The 16,549-nt window shown below is 41.9% G+C and overlaps 1 protein-coding gene across 1 annotated transcript in view; it reads right to left on the reverse strand.

The window, feature by feature from the left end:
• The window catches only part of LOC308408124 (uncharacterized protein), a 133,793-nt gene that overhangs the window by 7,867 nt on the left and 109,377 nt on the right, over nt 1–16,549 (reverse strand). Inside the window, exons 6-18 of the mRNA XM_080900232.1 lie at nt 14,253–14,279; nt 14,141–14,167; nt 12,107–12,133; nt 11,209–11,235; nt 7,188–7,262; nt 5,754–5,870; nt 2,055–2,081; nt 1,870–1,896; nt 1,697–1,747; nt 1,549–1,608; nt 1,395–1,439; nt 1,201–1,278; nt 996–1,019 (exon numbers count right to left, since the gene is read on the reverse strand). Coding sequence (XP_080756358.1) covers nt 996–1,019; nt 1,201–1,278; nt 1,395–1,439; nt 1,549–1,608; nt 1,697–1,747; nt 1,870–1,896; nt 2,055–2,081; nt 5,754–5,870; nt 7,188–7,262; nt 11,209–11,235; nt 12,107–12,133; nt 14,141–14,167; nt 14,253–14,279 — 612 coding nt within the window. The remainder of the gene's footprint in view (nt 1–995; nt 1,020–1,200; nt 1,279–1,394; nt 1,440–1,548; nt 1,609–1,696; nt 1,748–1,869; nt 1,897–2,054; nt 2,082–5,753; nt 5,871–7,187; nt 7,263–11,208; nt 11,236–12,106; nt 12,134–14,140; nt 14,168–14,252; nt 14,280–16,549) is intronic.

Below are 16,549 nucleotides of genomic sequence, written 5' to 3' on the forward strand. Positions count from 1 at the left end.
TTAAAGCCATGGAAAATGATGTTTACAAGCAACTATTTGATCCCAGACACTCCATCACTGGAAAGTGAATGCTATTCATCTGCAAAATGACTGACAGTGACAAACAACCCATCTTAGCATTGTTTTAAACCAAATTCATCATCACCTACCATTTCACAACAAGCACATGAAACGCTGCTTTTCACACAAACAAGCGATCAACTCACAAGGTGGGTGGCCAGTGAGCGCTACCTGCTCCGTGGAGCCCTGCGTGTGAATTTGTGCCAACTAATTCGCAATGGCAAATAGCTTCCGATAAGATCTCGGGTCCATGCTTTCACCAATCCCTTTGCAACATTCTTATATTGCTTGTATTGATTGTTGCATGCAGGAGCTCAGCTCCAGGGGGACCTGGTTCATAATTGTTTTAAATCAAATGCATGCTCCACTTCTCAGAGAGCCATCTGCCAGTAGCACGTACTGCGGTGTACAGCAGGATCAAAGAAGCTGGTGTCTGAAGAGAGTGATGTGAGACTGTGTTGACAGTGAGGCGCTCCCTTCTCTATGTGCTAGCACAAAGTAAAACACACCATGCTGCCCTGTAGCAGGTTTCAAACACATACTTTTCACATACATGCCATAAAAACACAGAAGGCTTTTGATTTTTCTGCATAATTAATCAAAGCTCTTTAGGCTGCATGTCATCTGATAGCACAGCGGTGCTTTATTTGTAAGGGCTGTGCTTTTTTTTCTGTCCCAAACAAATACACAAGAGACTCTGGAAAACTGAGACACTCAGTAATGCTCTTTAGATGTGGCCCCTAGAGTGACATCCAATACATATGAAGTCCAACAGTCTTTGTTGAGGGCATCTACAAACACAAACAAAACCCATTAGCAAGAGAAAGCGGGCGATGCAGTAAATACACAAGAGATGCTTAGATGCAAATCTGTGCATTGGTGTTAGTTACTGGTCACACCGCCAAAAACATGCAGCAACAGCAGCAGCAGATTACCGAAACACTGATGGTGTTGATGGCCTGTCGAGGAGAAATGGCGACATGTTTAGTTTTTGGTTTCTTTTTACCACACTGCCAGCTCTGGTGTTATTTACTTATTTACTTGTTTTGAAAAGCTCTGCCTCAATCCTTATGTGGAATTCAGTCATAAGCGGCTGAATGAATCGGGTGTCGCTGACACCGACACTTGAATATGACTCACCTGCAAAGCATCTAGAAGCTTCCCATTGAAGTCGATGATGTCTGAAGCACCCGGGGTGCCCTTCTCACCAGGAAAACCCTGAGGCAGAAAAAATAATAATGTAGGAATATTTTATATAAATGTAGAGATGCATAGATGGCTCAGCATAATAGCAGAAGGACAGAGTTGGCCCTTAAGCATAACAAATAACATACCATGGCTCCCTGTAGTCCTTGCTCTCCTCTTTCTCCTTTGTCACCCTGTTTGCACCATGAACACCATATTATGGTAAAACTCTTTCATAGCATAATTGTTAGCATTATTATTGATCATTATTATTTCAAAAACAATTTCAGATATGTTTCTTACCTTTAATCCTGGAAGTCCATCCATGCCTCGCTCTCCTTTTACTGCATTCCCAGGCTCGCCCTGTTTAAATGCACATTAAAGGTTAGAAACATACTTAAAATCATCCATGTCAGAGACATGAGAGTGGTAGAGTAAAGCTCGGCTTTACCTTTTGCCCCGGGACACCCTGTTGTGGATAACCAGGCTGCCCATCTTCTCCCTAGCAATTCAAAAGAGCCATTAAATGCAGAGAGAGCTACATATCTGGCTATATTAAAACAGCTTTTGAGCCCTTTGATGGCAACACTTCAGTTAAGATCAATAGTTTGTTAGCAGTCTTACCGGCCTCCCAGGCAGTCCCTGTGGCCCCTGAGGTGGAAATATATAAAAAAAATAAATTATGAATTTTTCAGACAGTCAAATTATTCCGACTAAAAAGACTCCAACAGCAAAAGCCAAATTGCTTCAGCTGTAAACCAAACAAAATGCGAAACAAACTCTTAAAGCTTAGTGTGAACTCTGCTCACCTCAGCTCCATCGCGACCAGGAAAACCCTGAAAGGACAGAGGAGACATTTAATGAGGTGAATCTACTTCAGGAACATGAATCTTTTTGGCCACTAGATGTCACTTTTCAATAAGGCATTCAAGGCAGTCTGTAGACTTCAGCTCCTTCAGCACGAGCTGGACTGTTTAGAGAATAATTACAGGAAATGGATGAATGATGAGCAGAGAAAAATAACAAAGACAGATGCTTCAATACAGGCCACAACTGGTTACCTAATGCATGGATAAGCAGGAAAATTCTGAAAATTATGCTCTTTTGGCCTTTCCAACAGCCAGATGTAAACCCAACTTCGGTCTAACTTGTTGGACAGCGGTGTTCCCGTGTCAGCAGTGATGATCAATCTTATGGCGTGTCGACCTCCCCAAAAAGGGTTCAAGAGACTTGCAAAATGCCCCTTAAGTATGCATTAAGAGAGTTTTCTTTCTTTGCTTTGACGCCCATTCATACAAAAGAAGACTAAACAAGTTTTATTCTGTTTGCAGTTGGATTTGAATTTGAAGCCTTCAAACTGAAGTCTGTGTTTGATGAGTGTTAAGCCAGTGAGCACAAACTTCTATCCATCAATGAGCTAACATATTTTTTATTTAGCCAAAAAGATCTTTTTTAGCGACTGTCTGCGACAGCCAGGTGGAAGCAGCTAAACATCTGCTATGAAGTCATTCATGGCGGAGACAGCTTAGAGGGCTCTTGTGCAAGAGCCTCTCTCCATTGCTTCCTCACACACAGATACACACACTACTATCAAGTAGTTGTGTTTACTTGATCAGCCAGTGGACCCTAATAAATGCACGATATAAATTGAAGGTTGTTAGCCTTCCATTCAGTAATATGCAGAAGCTGATTAGATATTCTCCAGCTGGCCAGCGTGCAAAAAGTGTCATCGCGATCCTTCCTACTGTTTTCTGGACCCGTTTTACTTTCATCTTTTTGGCACTGCTCTTTCTTTCTCATCATATTTCCTTACCAACATCTATCCATCCATACAGTCATCAATCCACCCGAACCAACCAATTGCCAATTAACTTGACAATTATCCTGTGGGAAGCCATGCAGGCAGAACATGTAGACCCTGCTGATTGGAAGGTTAAAACCCAGTACCTTCTTACTTTAAGGTGACAGAGCTACCCGACAGCATGAGACATTTCATTCTATATAACAGATAAAAAACGATGGAGGTTTGAGTACACCAGGGCTGGCAGTCTCACTCACTTTCTCCCGCTCGGCCCTCTTAGACATCTGCCTACAACATGGAGTGGCTCTCTGCAGGCCTCTGTGCTTTGTTTTGCTGTTTTGGGGTTTTGCAACTCCTTTAATCAACTTGAAGAGCACATTTGCAATCGACTAGGTTACAGGATGGGCCCCCTTTTCTCTTCGACCCGTCTGTTTTTTGTCATTTTCTGAGCTGCGCTGGCTTTCCCTGCTGTTGGTTCAGCAGTTCTCAAGTGACCCACACCGAAACCAACATTTTTCACTTGAATCCCTTGCTGTCCTCTTGTGCCAGTTGAGGGTAACAGCGCATTCATTCCTACACTTGAATAAACAAAAATTACCTTCATAGTCTCCTTCTCTTCAATTCAATAACCACAGCTGCAAGTTTTGCTGCATCTGAACTAGACCCTGGGAAGCAAAAAGTTAATTTTAAGAAATGAAAATGGCCACAGGCGAGGAGTGTACTATTGTTTGGTGAGACCGGCAAACTGCCCACGAACTCACCACAGTGCCATATCAGTTTCAGCGTGCACAGCAACACAGTTGTGGTAGGAGGGTGGGAGAATGTGGATTTGGAAAGGGGGGGTGTTGGAGAACTTTGTGGCCGCTAACTTACACAAAACAGATGAGGCCAGGAGTAGACTTGCTATTCTGGGACTTCTTTAGGTAAGCCACAGCATGCTGGCAAATCCCAGAAAAATGAGAATAGGGGTTCATTGCCATTTGCTGTGTACACCCTTACCCCTTAAATATATGTATAGGATTCCACATTTACAGGTTGGAGCTACACAGTTTGCAATCTGTCACAGTGTTGTGGTTAAAGAGTATGATGGGAGTAACAAAGCCACTGATGACTGAGGTGTTCTAAGTGGCTGCAATGCTTGTGGTGTAACCTTAGTTTGACAGCCAGAAGGGATGGAGTAAGAGGAGATCTACAGTGGGGGTGGGAGGGCATTGTTTTGTTGAGTCAGTGTGGATTTGGCTCTTGTACAGTACTGTGCAAAAGTCTTGAGTCATCCATCATTTCTTCATATTTTACAAGGAAAATGGGAAATACGTGCAGTGATTTATTGAAACGTCAGCAAACACATGGAAATACTGACTTAAATACAAGCCTGAAAGTCAATATTTGGTGTCGCCACCTTTATTCTTCACACAGCCTGAACTCTCTTAGGCAGATTTCTTGTCATTTCTTTAAGCAGTCTTCAGGAATAGTTCTTCAGGCTTCTTGGGGAACTTTTGTTCTGTTTTCTGTCAAGATGAGCCTACACTGCTTCGATACTGCTGAGGTCTGGGCTCTGAAGAGGCCAATCCATGACTGATAGTGTTCCACTGTTTGTTTTTCTATCCAGGTATGCTTTTACTGGGCGATCGTGGCTCAAGAGTTGGGAGTTCACCTTGTAATTGGAAGGTTGTCGGTTCGAGCCCCTGCTTGGACAGTCTCGGTCGTTGTGTCCTTGGGCACACACTTCACCCGTTTCCTACTGGTGGTGGTCAGAGGACCCGGTGGCGCCAGTGTTCGGCAGCCTCGCCTCTGTCAGTGCGCCCAGGGTGGCTGTGGCTACAATGTAGCTTGCCATCACCAGTGTGTTAATGGGTGGATGACTGAATGTGTAAAGCGCTTTGGGGTCCTTAGGGACTAAGTAAAGCACTATATAAATACAGGCCATTTACTGCATTTGCAGTGTGTTTGGAATCTTTGTCATGCTGACAAATGAAGCCATTGCCAGTCAGAAGCTTTTCAGGTTTTTTATTGCATGGAGGATCAAAATCTGACTCTACTTTGCATTGTTCATAATGCCGTCTGTTTTCATGAAATCCTCAACACTGCTGGCTTAATTGCAGCTCCGCTGTGTTTTACAGATGGCTGTAGACACTAACTGCTGTTCCTCTCTGCTGACCTCCTCCGTACATACTGACGATGATCTGAACCAAAAATGTCAAATTTGGACTCATCACTCTATACGACATGTTGCCATTTATTTTCAATTAAGTTCTTGTATAATTTACCTCAGCCGTTTTAACTGTTTTTCTTTCTTAAGAATGGCTTACTGACAGCCACCATTCGACTGAGACCATTTCTGATGAGTCTTCAGTGAATGGCTAGATGCGTCTCTCAGGTCCTGTGCCAGGTTTGCCTCAGATTTTTTAAGAACACACCGCACACCATGCTGGGATATGCCAAGTTTTTAGCTAAGAGCTCTTTAGAAATCACCTTGCTAGTTCAATTTTAGAAATTTGAACAAATGGTGTTTTTTTTTTATCGGTCAGGTAAAAGGCCTGCTCTGAAAATAACTGAAAAAGCAGTCAATGTCCACAGAAGAACTTTGAAAGACCTACAGACAGCCTGGAGAACTGTTGCTCGAGACAAGTCTGGCTCCTTAGAAGCCAAATGTAAAGAAACGATGGCTAGCTCAAGAAGAGGGGTAGAGATAAAAAGATGCTCTTACTGGCTCTCCGGGAAGACCACGAGGTCCATCTTTTCCAGTGTTCCCAGGGGGGCCACGGGGACCTGGAGGACCTGGGGGACCGGGAGGACCAGCAGGTCCAGCCTGACCCTGATCACCCTGATAAAAAACAAGAAGAGGAAAAAATGCAAAAATAAACTACCAACTACAAACTTGTAATAAATACATTATTAAGTACACACGATAACGTAATATATTAAAATAAAACTCCTTAAACGCCCCCATTAACTGATTTGTTTTTGGCAACAGAAGCAAACACTGACATGCCAGCGACCTGTTAAGGTTATACGGCAAACATCAAAGAACTACCCCTCAGCTTCTGCAGCTGTCTTTGTGGGCAGTCAAGGTGTATAATCCTTAATCTGTTTATTTATTTGCCCAACATTTATTTACAGTTGCCTTTCTCTCCACCTGATAAACATGACTGCAAAATTCCCTCGTATTTTAGACCCCGTCGAGTTTCCTGAGAAAAATATTTGGTTCTTTATCTGCTAAATGCTCCACATATGTTTAACAGCTAGTTGAGAACACTGTTTGCTGTTTGGTGCTTGAGAGGAAACGCGGGGGTCTACAGTTTCTTTCTCTTTTTGACGCAACGACTGCCAGGAAAGAGCAGTGAGAGAGCAGAGAGTGAAAGTAAGAAAACAGGGAGATAAAAGACTCTCCAAAGTTCTGTAGAGCTGAGGGAAACTGCAGAGTTGGGTGATAATTATCTGTGTGTCACTGTAAGCCACGGATCTCACAAACACATTATTATTAAGAAAAGCTTTAAATATGCTTTGTGCTATGAGCAGAAATCCCTCAAACTTAACTTGCAATTACTGGCATGCAGCTGGTTAGTTAGTGTGGTTTTGTACCAGGGCACTGGTAATAAAGGACAACAGCAGGAGGAACTGGCCAATAAGAACAGTTTTTATCTGGTGAGTTAGACTGACATTTCAAACAAATCCATGCTGGCAAAACAACTTCATTTGTAAGTGAAAAATACATCTGATCACTGGATTTATACTGCGTGCCATCTTTTTTTTACTGAAAATTACCACTGATAATTATTATGTCCCTGTTAGGCTCGAGCTTGAACCAAAATGATGAAGTGATGTCGACACTGAGGAGTAAGATTAACGAGAACCGCACATTTCTACAGTGTGGGTGGCTCATCTTCCAAAGATGTTTTCCTATGTTTCAAAACGCTTTGGAGCTCTGAATATAAACACTTTTAATTATTCATTCATGGCAATACATTTTTAGTTGACCAAAAGACAAGAAACACGAGATCAATTTCATGCAACATGACTGAAGAATGTGGAAAAAGTGGGAAAGAAGGGAAGACGCTAGTCAGAACACGAAAAGGAAAAGCGGGTTAAAGTGTTAAGGAAACAAAAGAAAAAGCACACATGCCTTTTAGTTGTGGTCTACCTTCAGAAAGAGTCTCTGAAAGCTGTTGGTCGGCTCTCGAGAGAGAAAGCCGTGGTCAGTTCTGGGGAAAACCATCTACGATGCAAAGAGGTGCACCAGTGATGAAAAGAAAAGAAAGGGGAGAAAACAAGGAGAGGGGATACAGAAAAAAGAGAGAAGAGGACATGGAGTGGATTAAAGTGAGTGCGAGAAGAGCGTCAGTTACATAAGTTGGAAATCAGAGGTCCGCTGTTAACCGTGAGTCCAGAGTTCATGAAAACAAATGCTGCAGGAAAAACAGATAAGAGTTCAACAGCCTCTTAAGCTCTAAGCACAAAGAAAGGAGGGAAAAACTGCAAGAGAGGTGTTTTGCTCCTCTGTCTGCAGGGATAGCGGTAGCTCGGCAGTCCGACAGCAGTTCTCTAAGAGGCACAAACCTTAACAGTGAGAATCTGATTACTGTGCAGGCTTGCATGTGTGCCGTACATAGGAGGACCCTGAAGAGAAGAGGAAAAGGTGAACAAGATAGCGCAGCATTACAGTCATGTTTGCAGCTGTTTCAAATCGAATTATATATGCAGTTAAAAACCCATCAGGTGCAAATAAAATGCATCATCGGCAAATCGTGAGACAGACATCCGTAAAATCTGCAAGTAAGGCCCAATAGCTGTCTTTTGACCCTTGAAAAATCATTTTGGAGTAGTGTGTGTGTGTGTGTGTCTGTGCGTGCACAACATTTAGTGCCTTCCGATCATTCCCACTGTGACCAAACAAAACAGTGGTGGTTTGGCTCTTTCCAGTCAACACAGTAAATGTGTTGATTGTCTGTCAGGCTGAAAGGAGCAGAGTTTTCCTGCTGCCGCAGAGCCTGGAGCACTGTGTCGCTTCTTTGGTTCAGCTCCCTCAAAAACACAAGGGAGGGAGGGAAGGATGGGGAGAAGATCTAAGGGGGGGGGGAGTGACAGAAGAAGAAGAGCTGCTAGAGAAGGTTCTGCTAACAGGCTCTAGTGAGGGCTGGATGGCTGAGGTTTTTGCACCACCGCAGACTCCACCTCCTCCTCTCTGGGCCTGTGCACCCCTCTCTGCCCACTGTCACAGTTGCTTATTCACACCGTTCCCACCATGAAGACCACTTATGCATATGCTCCTTAAACACTGCATAAGAGAATAGACTGTTTCATGGTGGGTTTCCCCTTTACATTGTTCTCATCAGACTTAAGGCTGATACTAAGACAAATGGCCATTCATCCCTGGAGGCCCGTCTCACTATGGCCTGTTTGCAGATGCTCTCAGGGAGGCAAACTCAGGATTTGGCAGGGGATCAAACTCTCATCAGAGCTTGTCTTTCAATACAGCCCCCAGATGAACCTAAACATGCAGTGACAATGTCCTCCGTATGGATTTGACTGTATGGAGGCTTGGGAAAAATAGCTACCAGCTTTACTCCACTCAACAAAAAGTTGCTTTGGAGAAAGACGCAACACTATACATGACCTTTTTCTCACATCATTTTGGTGGTTCTTTAACATTTTGTTTTAATAACCCTGTTATCCTGTTTTGGTACCCTGGTCTAAGACCAGAATCAGCCTGGAAGAGGCACTAAAAGTGATGGACAGACAGGAAGCGACACATTGACGGAGATTTGCGGTTGCTTTCTGTTTTCACACATACGCTTATCTGCCCGTAAAGGTCAAAGCTGAACCTTTGAATACAGTTTTGAAATCCCAGTAAGGTGATAAATGAGCATATTTAATGACCTGAAGACAATCCGACTGTTAAAAATAGTACTGAGCAAGCAAGAGATTTTTGTTTTCTAACCCATCTACAGCCGTATCTGTGACAACCTATATGAGGGAGCCAAACCTCATCCACATCTACAGTAGCTTTAGGAGCTGTTGGGTTTGATTTGAACCAAGCTTGAGGTTTTTGGGGCTGCAGATTTATCCAGGGACATCAAAGCTGCAGAGGCCTGGGCCAAGTGCAATATTTATCATTTGGAATAACTATGTAATGCGAAATGCCAAAGGAGATTTAATTCTTGCACAAACTATCTGAAAGGATAGGTGGGGAAATCAAATGGCTTACGCCTTGATAGAAATCAGGAATTTCTGTAATTTTTTGAACCGCATCATAAATACTGTTCCGTTGAGTAGCCACATCATATTTACTCTCCATTTAGCTTTTGGTATAAAACAGTAGCCAGTTTAACTCCAATAATCGTAGACTCTTCTGTGATTCCATTACTGGGGTTCAAGTCATAGGAGATGTACTTCCACATTTCTAATCTACAATCCATGCACTACCAGACCTAGGATAAGCAGTTGAAAATGGATGGATGGACAGATCGAAGGATATTGGTGGTAATAAACACAAGAAACGAATGGCTATGAGAAGATTTTAGAGCCATTAGAAACATGCTTGTAACACATTTTCATGTTCATCCCCACTTTAAAATTCATGTGAAGAAGCGGCTTTATGTGGCATTCTGATCTAAGCGCTCTAAAAAAAAACATTCATGGGTATGTGACCTCTTTAAAGATTTGAAACTGTTTACCATGTAAAGAACAGAGGTTTTATTTTCAAACCACACTAAATGAAATGGGAGCTCTCATGGAGGGAGGAATGATATCAGATGAAAAGGCAGCACTGACAACATAGACCAGATGCAGGGTGAGGTTTCTCTGTAATGTTAAAAAAAAGTAGCTTAGCTTGGGTAAGAGACGGGAGCTCTGGCAGGTTTAATGTTTGCTAATAACGTCATTTCTCATGTCTGGCTTTGGCTTTGGAGATGGGCGACTCCAACCTCGTGTGCTGTCAGTGCAGTTGTGTGTGGGGAAGCCACACTGGGTAAACACACGTTTGCTTTTGGATTATTAAAATGCTTTGTGTATGCGTTTTATAGACAGACCGAGACTTTTATCCTTATTTATCCAGATTTTTCCCGCATTGTGATAACAAATAAACCATTTAGTGGTTTTCAGATGACATAAACACTTCAGTCTCCCTGACATTTGATTTTCAGTTTGTGATAGCAGACTAGAAACCAGCTGAGGAAGCTCTACAGTTATAATGAAGCTAAAATACATTAAGCTAATTTCAAGCATAGCTTTTAAAACTGGTGGTTCTGTCTCACAAAAATCATATAAAAGGAGTGTTACCACTCATCTCAGACAGCAGCCAATTAGCATACAGACAGCTCTGCATTGGGAAAACTGTAACTCTGGCTCTACTTAACAGAATTTCTATTTACTGACTTAACACATTAAAGCGTTGCTTCACATGCAATAGCCAAATTTCTAAAATGTCAAGCATCTGTTTTTCTCTTTAACTTCAATAGGACTGTGTAAAAGCCTCAAGTTACCCGTCATTTCTGTAGGAATCACCTCATTGTGGCAAAAATGATATTTTATGTCTGTCAAACTGTGTTACCTTTGGCAGTTTTCATCGATTCAACTAAAGAAATGTGAACAAATGATGTGTTTTGCGACAGGCGGCTAATAACAAATTGCCTAAGGACACAATCTAAAACTGGTTCTCGGTCCAGTGTTAAGTGGCTTGACAAACAAACAACATCTGGACTGAAAAATGAGTGAAAAGGCAGCCAATGTCCAAACAAAAACTTTGAAAGATCTTTATAAAGCCTTGACAGCTATTGCTCAAGACCACTTTAACAATGAGAAGACGGTCTGGCTCCTTGGAAGCGAAATATGATAAAAATGAGGGTTGGCTCCGGACTTTTGCACAGTACTGTATGTCCTTTGTTTCAGTCGAAAGGAAAGTGCGGCTTATGACCTTTAAAAAGGGTGAATGTTTAAGAAGAACACTAACAGACAAAAATTCAAAATAAAAGGAGAACAAAAACTGGAAGTAAGGTTTAAATGGAAGGTCATTTTTAAATTACACAGAGAAAAAAAACATATAAAGGACAGCATCTTTTCTCCAGAGTCAGCTGCAGTGAGGACATAATTTCCAAAATGTGCATATAACAGCCAAAAACAACATATTTAACCTTCTCTGATGAATACAGAAAACACAGACTTACCCTTGGCCCAATGTCTCCTTGGTCACCCTGGAGGAAAAACAGGAAAATAACAATTGTCAGCAGTTATTAGCCCTGTATATGTGCAGCAGACCAGTTATCCAAAAGAGCTCAGCTACTGTGGAGCAGCGATGACAGACAGGCTTAAAATGGAAGATTTGGTTTTGGGAAGGAAGTGGTTCAAAGGTCATCTGTCTCCTAAACAGCTCAGCGTTTTGACATTTATTGTATAAATCATTTGGTAGGCCATAAATCATCTGACAGCACAATATCAATGAAGTCGAAATGCGGAGTGCACATGCTGAACACAGCTGATTTCTGATCAACTTTTTGGAGTTCATGTTCTCATCACAGGGCTACTAGCATGATTACATGAAGTGAGCCAATTTTCCGAACCTCAGCTTCATCTGTCAGATGCAATCGCCTCATTAATCAGGCTGATTCCCGCTCTGACAGATGCACTTTAATGCAGTCGCGTTGCCCTCCTGATTCTGCTGAAACGCAGTCTCGAACATATACACACAACCAACCAGCAGCGTGGAGAGAAACGACCACACGACGAGGCTGCTCTTGCCAGCACTTACAGCTCTTACGGTTGCTAAGATCTTAGGCTGGGCAGAGGTTCACAGAGCGGGAAAACATCTGGCTATCATCGAGCTTTGCGGAAGGCCTGTAAACCTGCTTAGTACCTTGACGTGAGAATGTGCAGAGACACATGAGCTCCCGTATAGCTAAATGTAATCTACGGCTCTTTTGATGGACACGCAGCGAAAACTCGAACGTGGGAGGGCGACGGCAAGGTTGTCCGAGCACCTTCTGCCCATAAATAAATGTTCGAAATACACTCGTACAGTGCATTGACTTGTCTAGAAAGGCTTTTGAAATCCATATTGAAGCATACCTTTTCTCCCTTGGGTCCGGATGGTCCCTGTGGGAGGAGGGGGGAGAAAATCAGAGACACTTGGTCAAGATAAATCAGTTATCACACATCACACGAATCTTCAATAGCCCTTCAGAAGGGAGCTTTCAATCAAACGGTAAGACAAGGCAGTTATTCTGCTTAATGGATTCATGGCATTGAGACCGCTCAATCCAAACATCACTTTTGTCTGAGTGTATTTCACAGTAAGAATACCAAATGACTCAAGCTTGTCCCAAGAATCCCTTTTAAGAGTGCTCTTTGAGAGATAAAAGTTTTCTCAGAGATAAAACCTTTGTTCCTCCATCAGTGACTCTTCGGAGCTCTTGAGATGTTTTAGATGAGGAATGCTGAAATGCTAACTAAAAACACGGGGTATCAAACATCCCTGTGCGATCCTACACTGGTGCACGGTCCCCACTTTGTGACAGCTTCAAATCCTCATGAGCTCTATGTATGAGGCAGGGCCTTTGTCCATTTCTGTGGTGAGCCATGTCTCAGTATGCTGCTGCTGCTGCTGCTGCTGGTGGTAAGGAGCATAAGGATGCCAAATGTGAAAGCACAAGCAGCAAACTCACTGCGGGCCCTCTGCGACTGTGACAGGCAGAAGAATAAGAGGTGGAAAGCATCCACTGTCCATCTGTGACAACAATGGACAGATCATACCTCTTAAAGCCAAGTCACCACTTAGGTTAGACCCTTCGCACTCAACTTGTCCCCTCTGTCTGCGTTTCTCAGTCCCCTGGTTCCAAATCTGCCTTGAACCTTTTGAAGGCTTTCGTTCTATTTTGTACCTTCTTCCATAACTTCTTGTGTCTGGCGACAGTTTTATCTTAGAGCTATAAACGCGTTCAAGAGTACAACAGCGAAGACGACAAGCAGTGTGTCAATGTGACTATCTACGCGATGACAGACAGAGCTTATCTCCCGTGCTGCTCGCTCTTCCGAGCGGTAGAAAGCCTTTAACTCAGAGTCAAGCCGCAAATTGTTCAAACAAGACTAACTTTACAGTCAACTTCTTCATTCAAAATGATCTAAAACACAACAAAAAAATATGTTGAATTTCAATAAACTGATTTCCCATCTGGTTTAATTTCATTTATTGTGTATTTTATGTGCAGGAATGGCATTTTAAAAGGGGAAATGATAAAAAAAAAAATCTTTAGTTTTCCAATTGATTCAAAAAGAAAAAAAAACCCAAATGCCAGCTCATAAAAACCTCATTATTAATTTTGGAAACAGAAGTCCCTCAAAGATAAAAAATGTGCTACATGTTTCCCCCCTTTATTATGTTGTTTTCATGCCCCCCACCCTTTGGGTTTGCATGCAACTCTGGTCATGAGTCACGCCTTCTGAGGGTTTTATGCCAGACCCTTGTTGATGGGGAGAAACCTATTAAAGGATACACCCAGCCTCAGGACTCCTTTCACAGGAACAGGAACAGCTTAATGGTGTTTGGAGAGCAACAGCTCTCATTATGCTGCGAGGGGGTTTACATTTCAGCTGATGACTTATGCCTCTTGTGGGTGAGCGCTGCGATGTGCTGAAGGAGGGGCGGAGGGGGCACAATAATGACTTTTTAAAGAGTCTCCGTCTGAAGGTTATAAACTAATCTCTTTCTTACTTTCCCAAATGGTGTGTAACCCATTCGCTCTGCTTCACCTGTTTCCATGCTGCACCTGGGCGTGCCTCTGAGTGCACCAGCATTTCAGGCGCGAGTTGATGGATGGGAGTGCAAAGGGGATTTCAACACTCAGCTCAGCTGAGCCCAGACTACCCCCGTGGCTGTGAGCCATTGGGATGACTTAAGAGGTGGAACAGGAAGTAAGATGGCTACCGGGTTTTTCACGCACTTGCAGTGACTAAAAATGATTGATGAGGTATAACAAACTCTCACCAGTCTTACAGGACAAATGCAGAGTCCAGCTGGATTTATAATAGGAAAAATCTTTAAATAGGAACTGAATAAATTAAATAAAATAAGAAAGTAAGAATAAGAGGCGTGTGACGATGTACCTGGCTGCCCTTCAGACCTGGTGGACCCTGAGAGGAAAGAAAACAGAGTTAAAAATCAAACTTGTTTCTTTCATTTTGGGCATACTTGACAAATGTGGCTGAGAATACTCACTGGTTTGCCATCTAAGCCAAGTGGACCCTGTTGGGAAAGAAACAAAGAGAAATTATGACCAACACAAAGTCCCGAGAGCCCTGTCGCCACTGAACCACTTTAGGGGCTTCATTTATAAAAATGACTCAAACAGGAATAAGCAGTCGTTTATAAAAAACCTTACTCTGACAGGGAAATGTAGTGTAGACTTTAGTGATTTTCCTGTCAGTTATGTAAGAGCTATTGCAATTTTGGACACACATGCCTCCACGCCTGCTGTGAACTTTATGCTTTATGATAGGAATTATCAATAAATTGCCAGACCAAAGGTGTTTTGAATTAAAAGCAGGATGCAGTGTTCTGTAATTCATATATCAAATTAGAGACACGTAACCACGGCTGCTTTTGTGTTGAGACGTTTTTAAAAAAGCCAAACACGCTTTTAGGAGGATGAAATTTTTTGGTGCACAATGATCTCATTTCAGAAGGAGTTTGCTTTTCTTTTTCGGTACATGCACTCAAAAAAAAAAAAAAAAAAAAAAATTAAAAAATTCTTTGCTGTCTTTAATACGAGGCTATAATTTGGAGTAAACTGAAATATATAAAATCAAAAGTTTATTTATTTAAATAATGAATCATTATGGAAAATAATTTTGGTATCAGCCAATCAATAAAAAGTCATTTTTCTAGAATTCATTAAATTGTGAAAGTTTGACATTATAGTTGCACAACAAAATTACACAGAAAATATCTATCTATATATATCTCTCTGCTAAAGCCTCCTTTGTGCAGGCATTATATAGGTATCTTTTAACAATGAGGGAAAGATGTTATAAAATATAAAATCATGTAGAAAGTATGAGAACTTTTTTATAAATGAAGCCCAAGTAGTAGCGACATGACAGCTTATCTTGTGTTGGGAACATTATATGAATACACACTGGCCCACTGCTTGTTGAGAGTCACATTAAAGCAAAGGCACCTCTCTCGGTAAAGAATTGAAGCCAGAAGAAGGTAAGCTCACACTGTCGTTTTTAAGTGTCGTTTTTGTGCCGATAAAGTTGTGATTAGTAGGCTCTAGAGATTTCACCTTCCCTCAGAGCAATTCCAGCAATTTCCCCTTGTTTGCAGTGTTTATGCTAATTAAACTAAGCCAGGCACTTTTGTCTGGAGCTTATGTTTAACCTGCAGACATGAGAATGGTATCAATCTTTTCATTAGACTCTCAACAAGAAAGAAAATAGGCTTATTTAAAAAAAAGAAGAAGAAGAAAAAAGTGCTCCTTTAATTACTGGTTTAATAAGGCATAATGAGCCAATAATTATACTTGCAGGTCACCCGACCGAGTCTGCTGTGAATAAAGCATTGCTTCAAAACACTGAAGTCACTATTTGTTTTCAGTCCACGGACAAGACAACCTTTCCTCGGCAAGATACCCTACACCAGCTGTTACTTATTAGTATTTCAGAATGTTTTAGTCTTGTCTCCATATCGCTTATGAAAAAATGTAAATTGTGTTAGTGTTGGAAAAAGCAATTAAGTGGATTTGTAGAGGCAAACATTTCAAGAGAGGACAGCAAAAATAACCGAAACTTCAGAGTGAAAAAGTAGGAAAAAGAAGGTTTTTCATTATTGTATTTAAGTAAATGTGTAGGTCTATGTATATCCTGCCCAGTGTGTGTGTGTGTGTGTGTGTGTGTGTGTGTGTAACAAGTAACATTCAGATAAAGGCTCCCAGGCTATGTGCTGTATAATTATATTACTTGAGTGGACTTGTTCCAGTTGCATCAATTTGACACACACCCCCACATCTCCTGTGTGTGTGTGTCTTTGTGGTGCTTAGATTATACAACAGGCAGTTAAGAAAGTCTATTCATCCACTCTCCAGCACTGAAGCAGCAGTTGGAGATGTCCACTTTGTTTACCTCGATAAAAACAACTAACAAGCAGTCACTGAACTTCCTCTATGCTCAGTTCAAAGGCGCTCAAATCTTTGGATTACTTAAACATGAAGGAAGAGCCGGCTCTTGGATCAAACTTTCCTGACAAACACTTATATGTGATGTATGTGGTAAGGGCTAACGTTGACTTCCTGCCGCCTTCCTTCTTAACAACCCTACTCTATGTTAAGCTAACTGTTTTTACAGGGTCCCTTAAGTACTGGCTTGCTGTTCACAGTCCTGGTGGCTTTCCAGGGTGGAAACCATCATTAACAATAATCACTTCTGGCCTTGGATGGCGCACACAAGTCTTGGCTTTTTTCATGATCTCCTGATTTACCAGCCCCACGGATGCAACCCTACCACAGTCTCATCTTG

This window comes from Rhamphochromis sp. 'chilingali' (assembly GCF_963969265.1).
Source record: "Rhamphochromis sp. 'chilingali' genome assembly, chromosome: 13".
Taxonomy (NCBI): Eukaryota; Metazoa; Chordata; class Actinopteri; order Cichliformes; family Cichlidae; genus Rhamphochromis; species Rhamphochromis sp. 'chilingali'.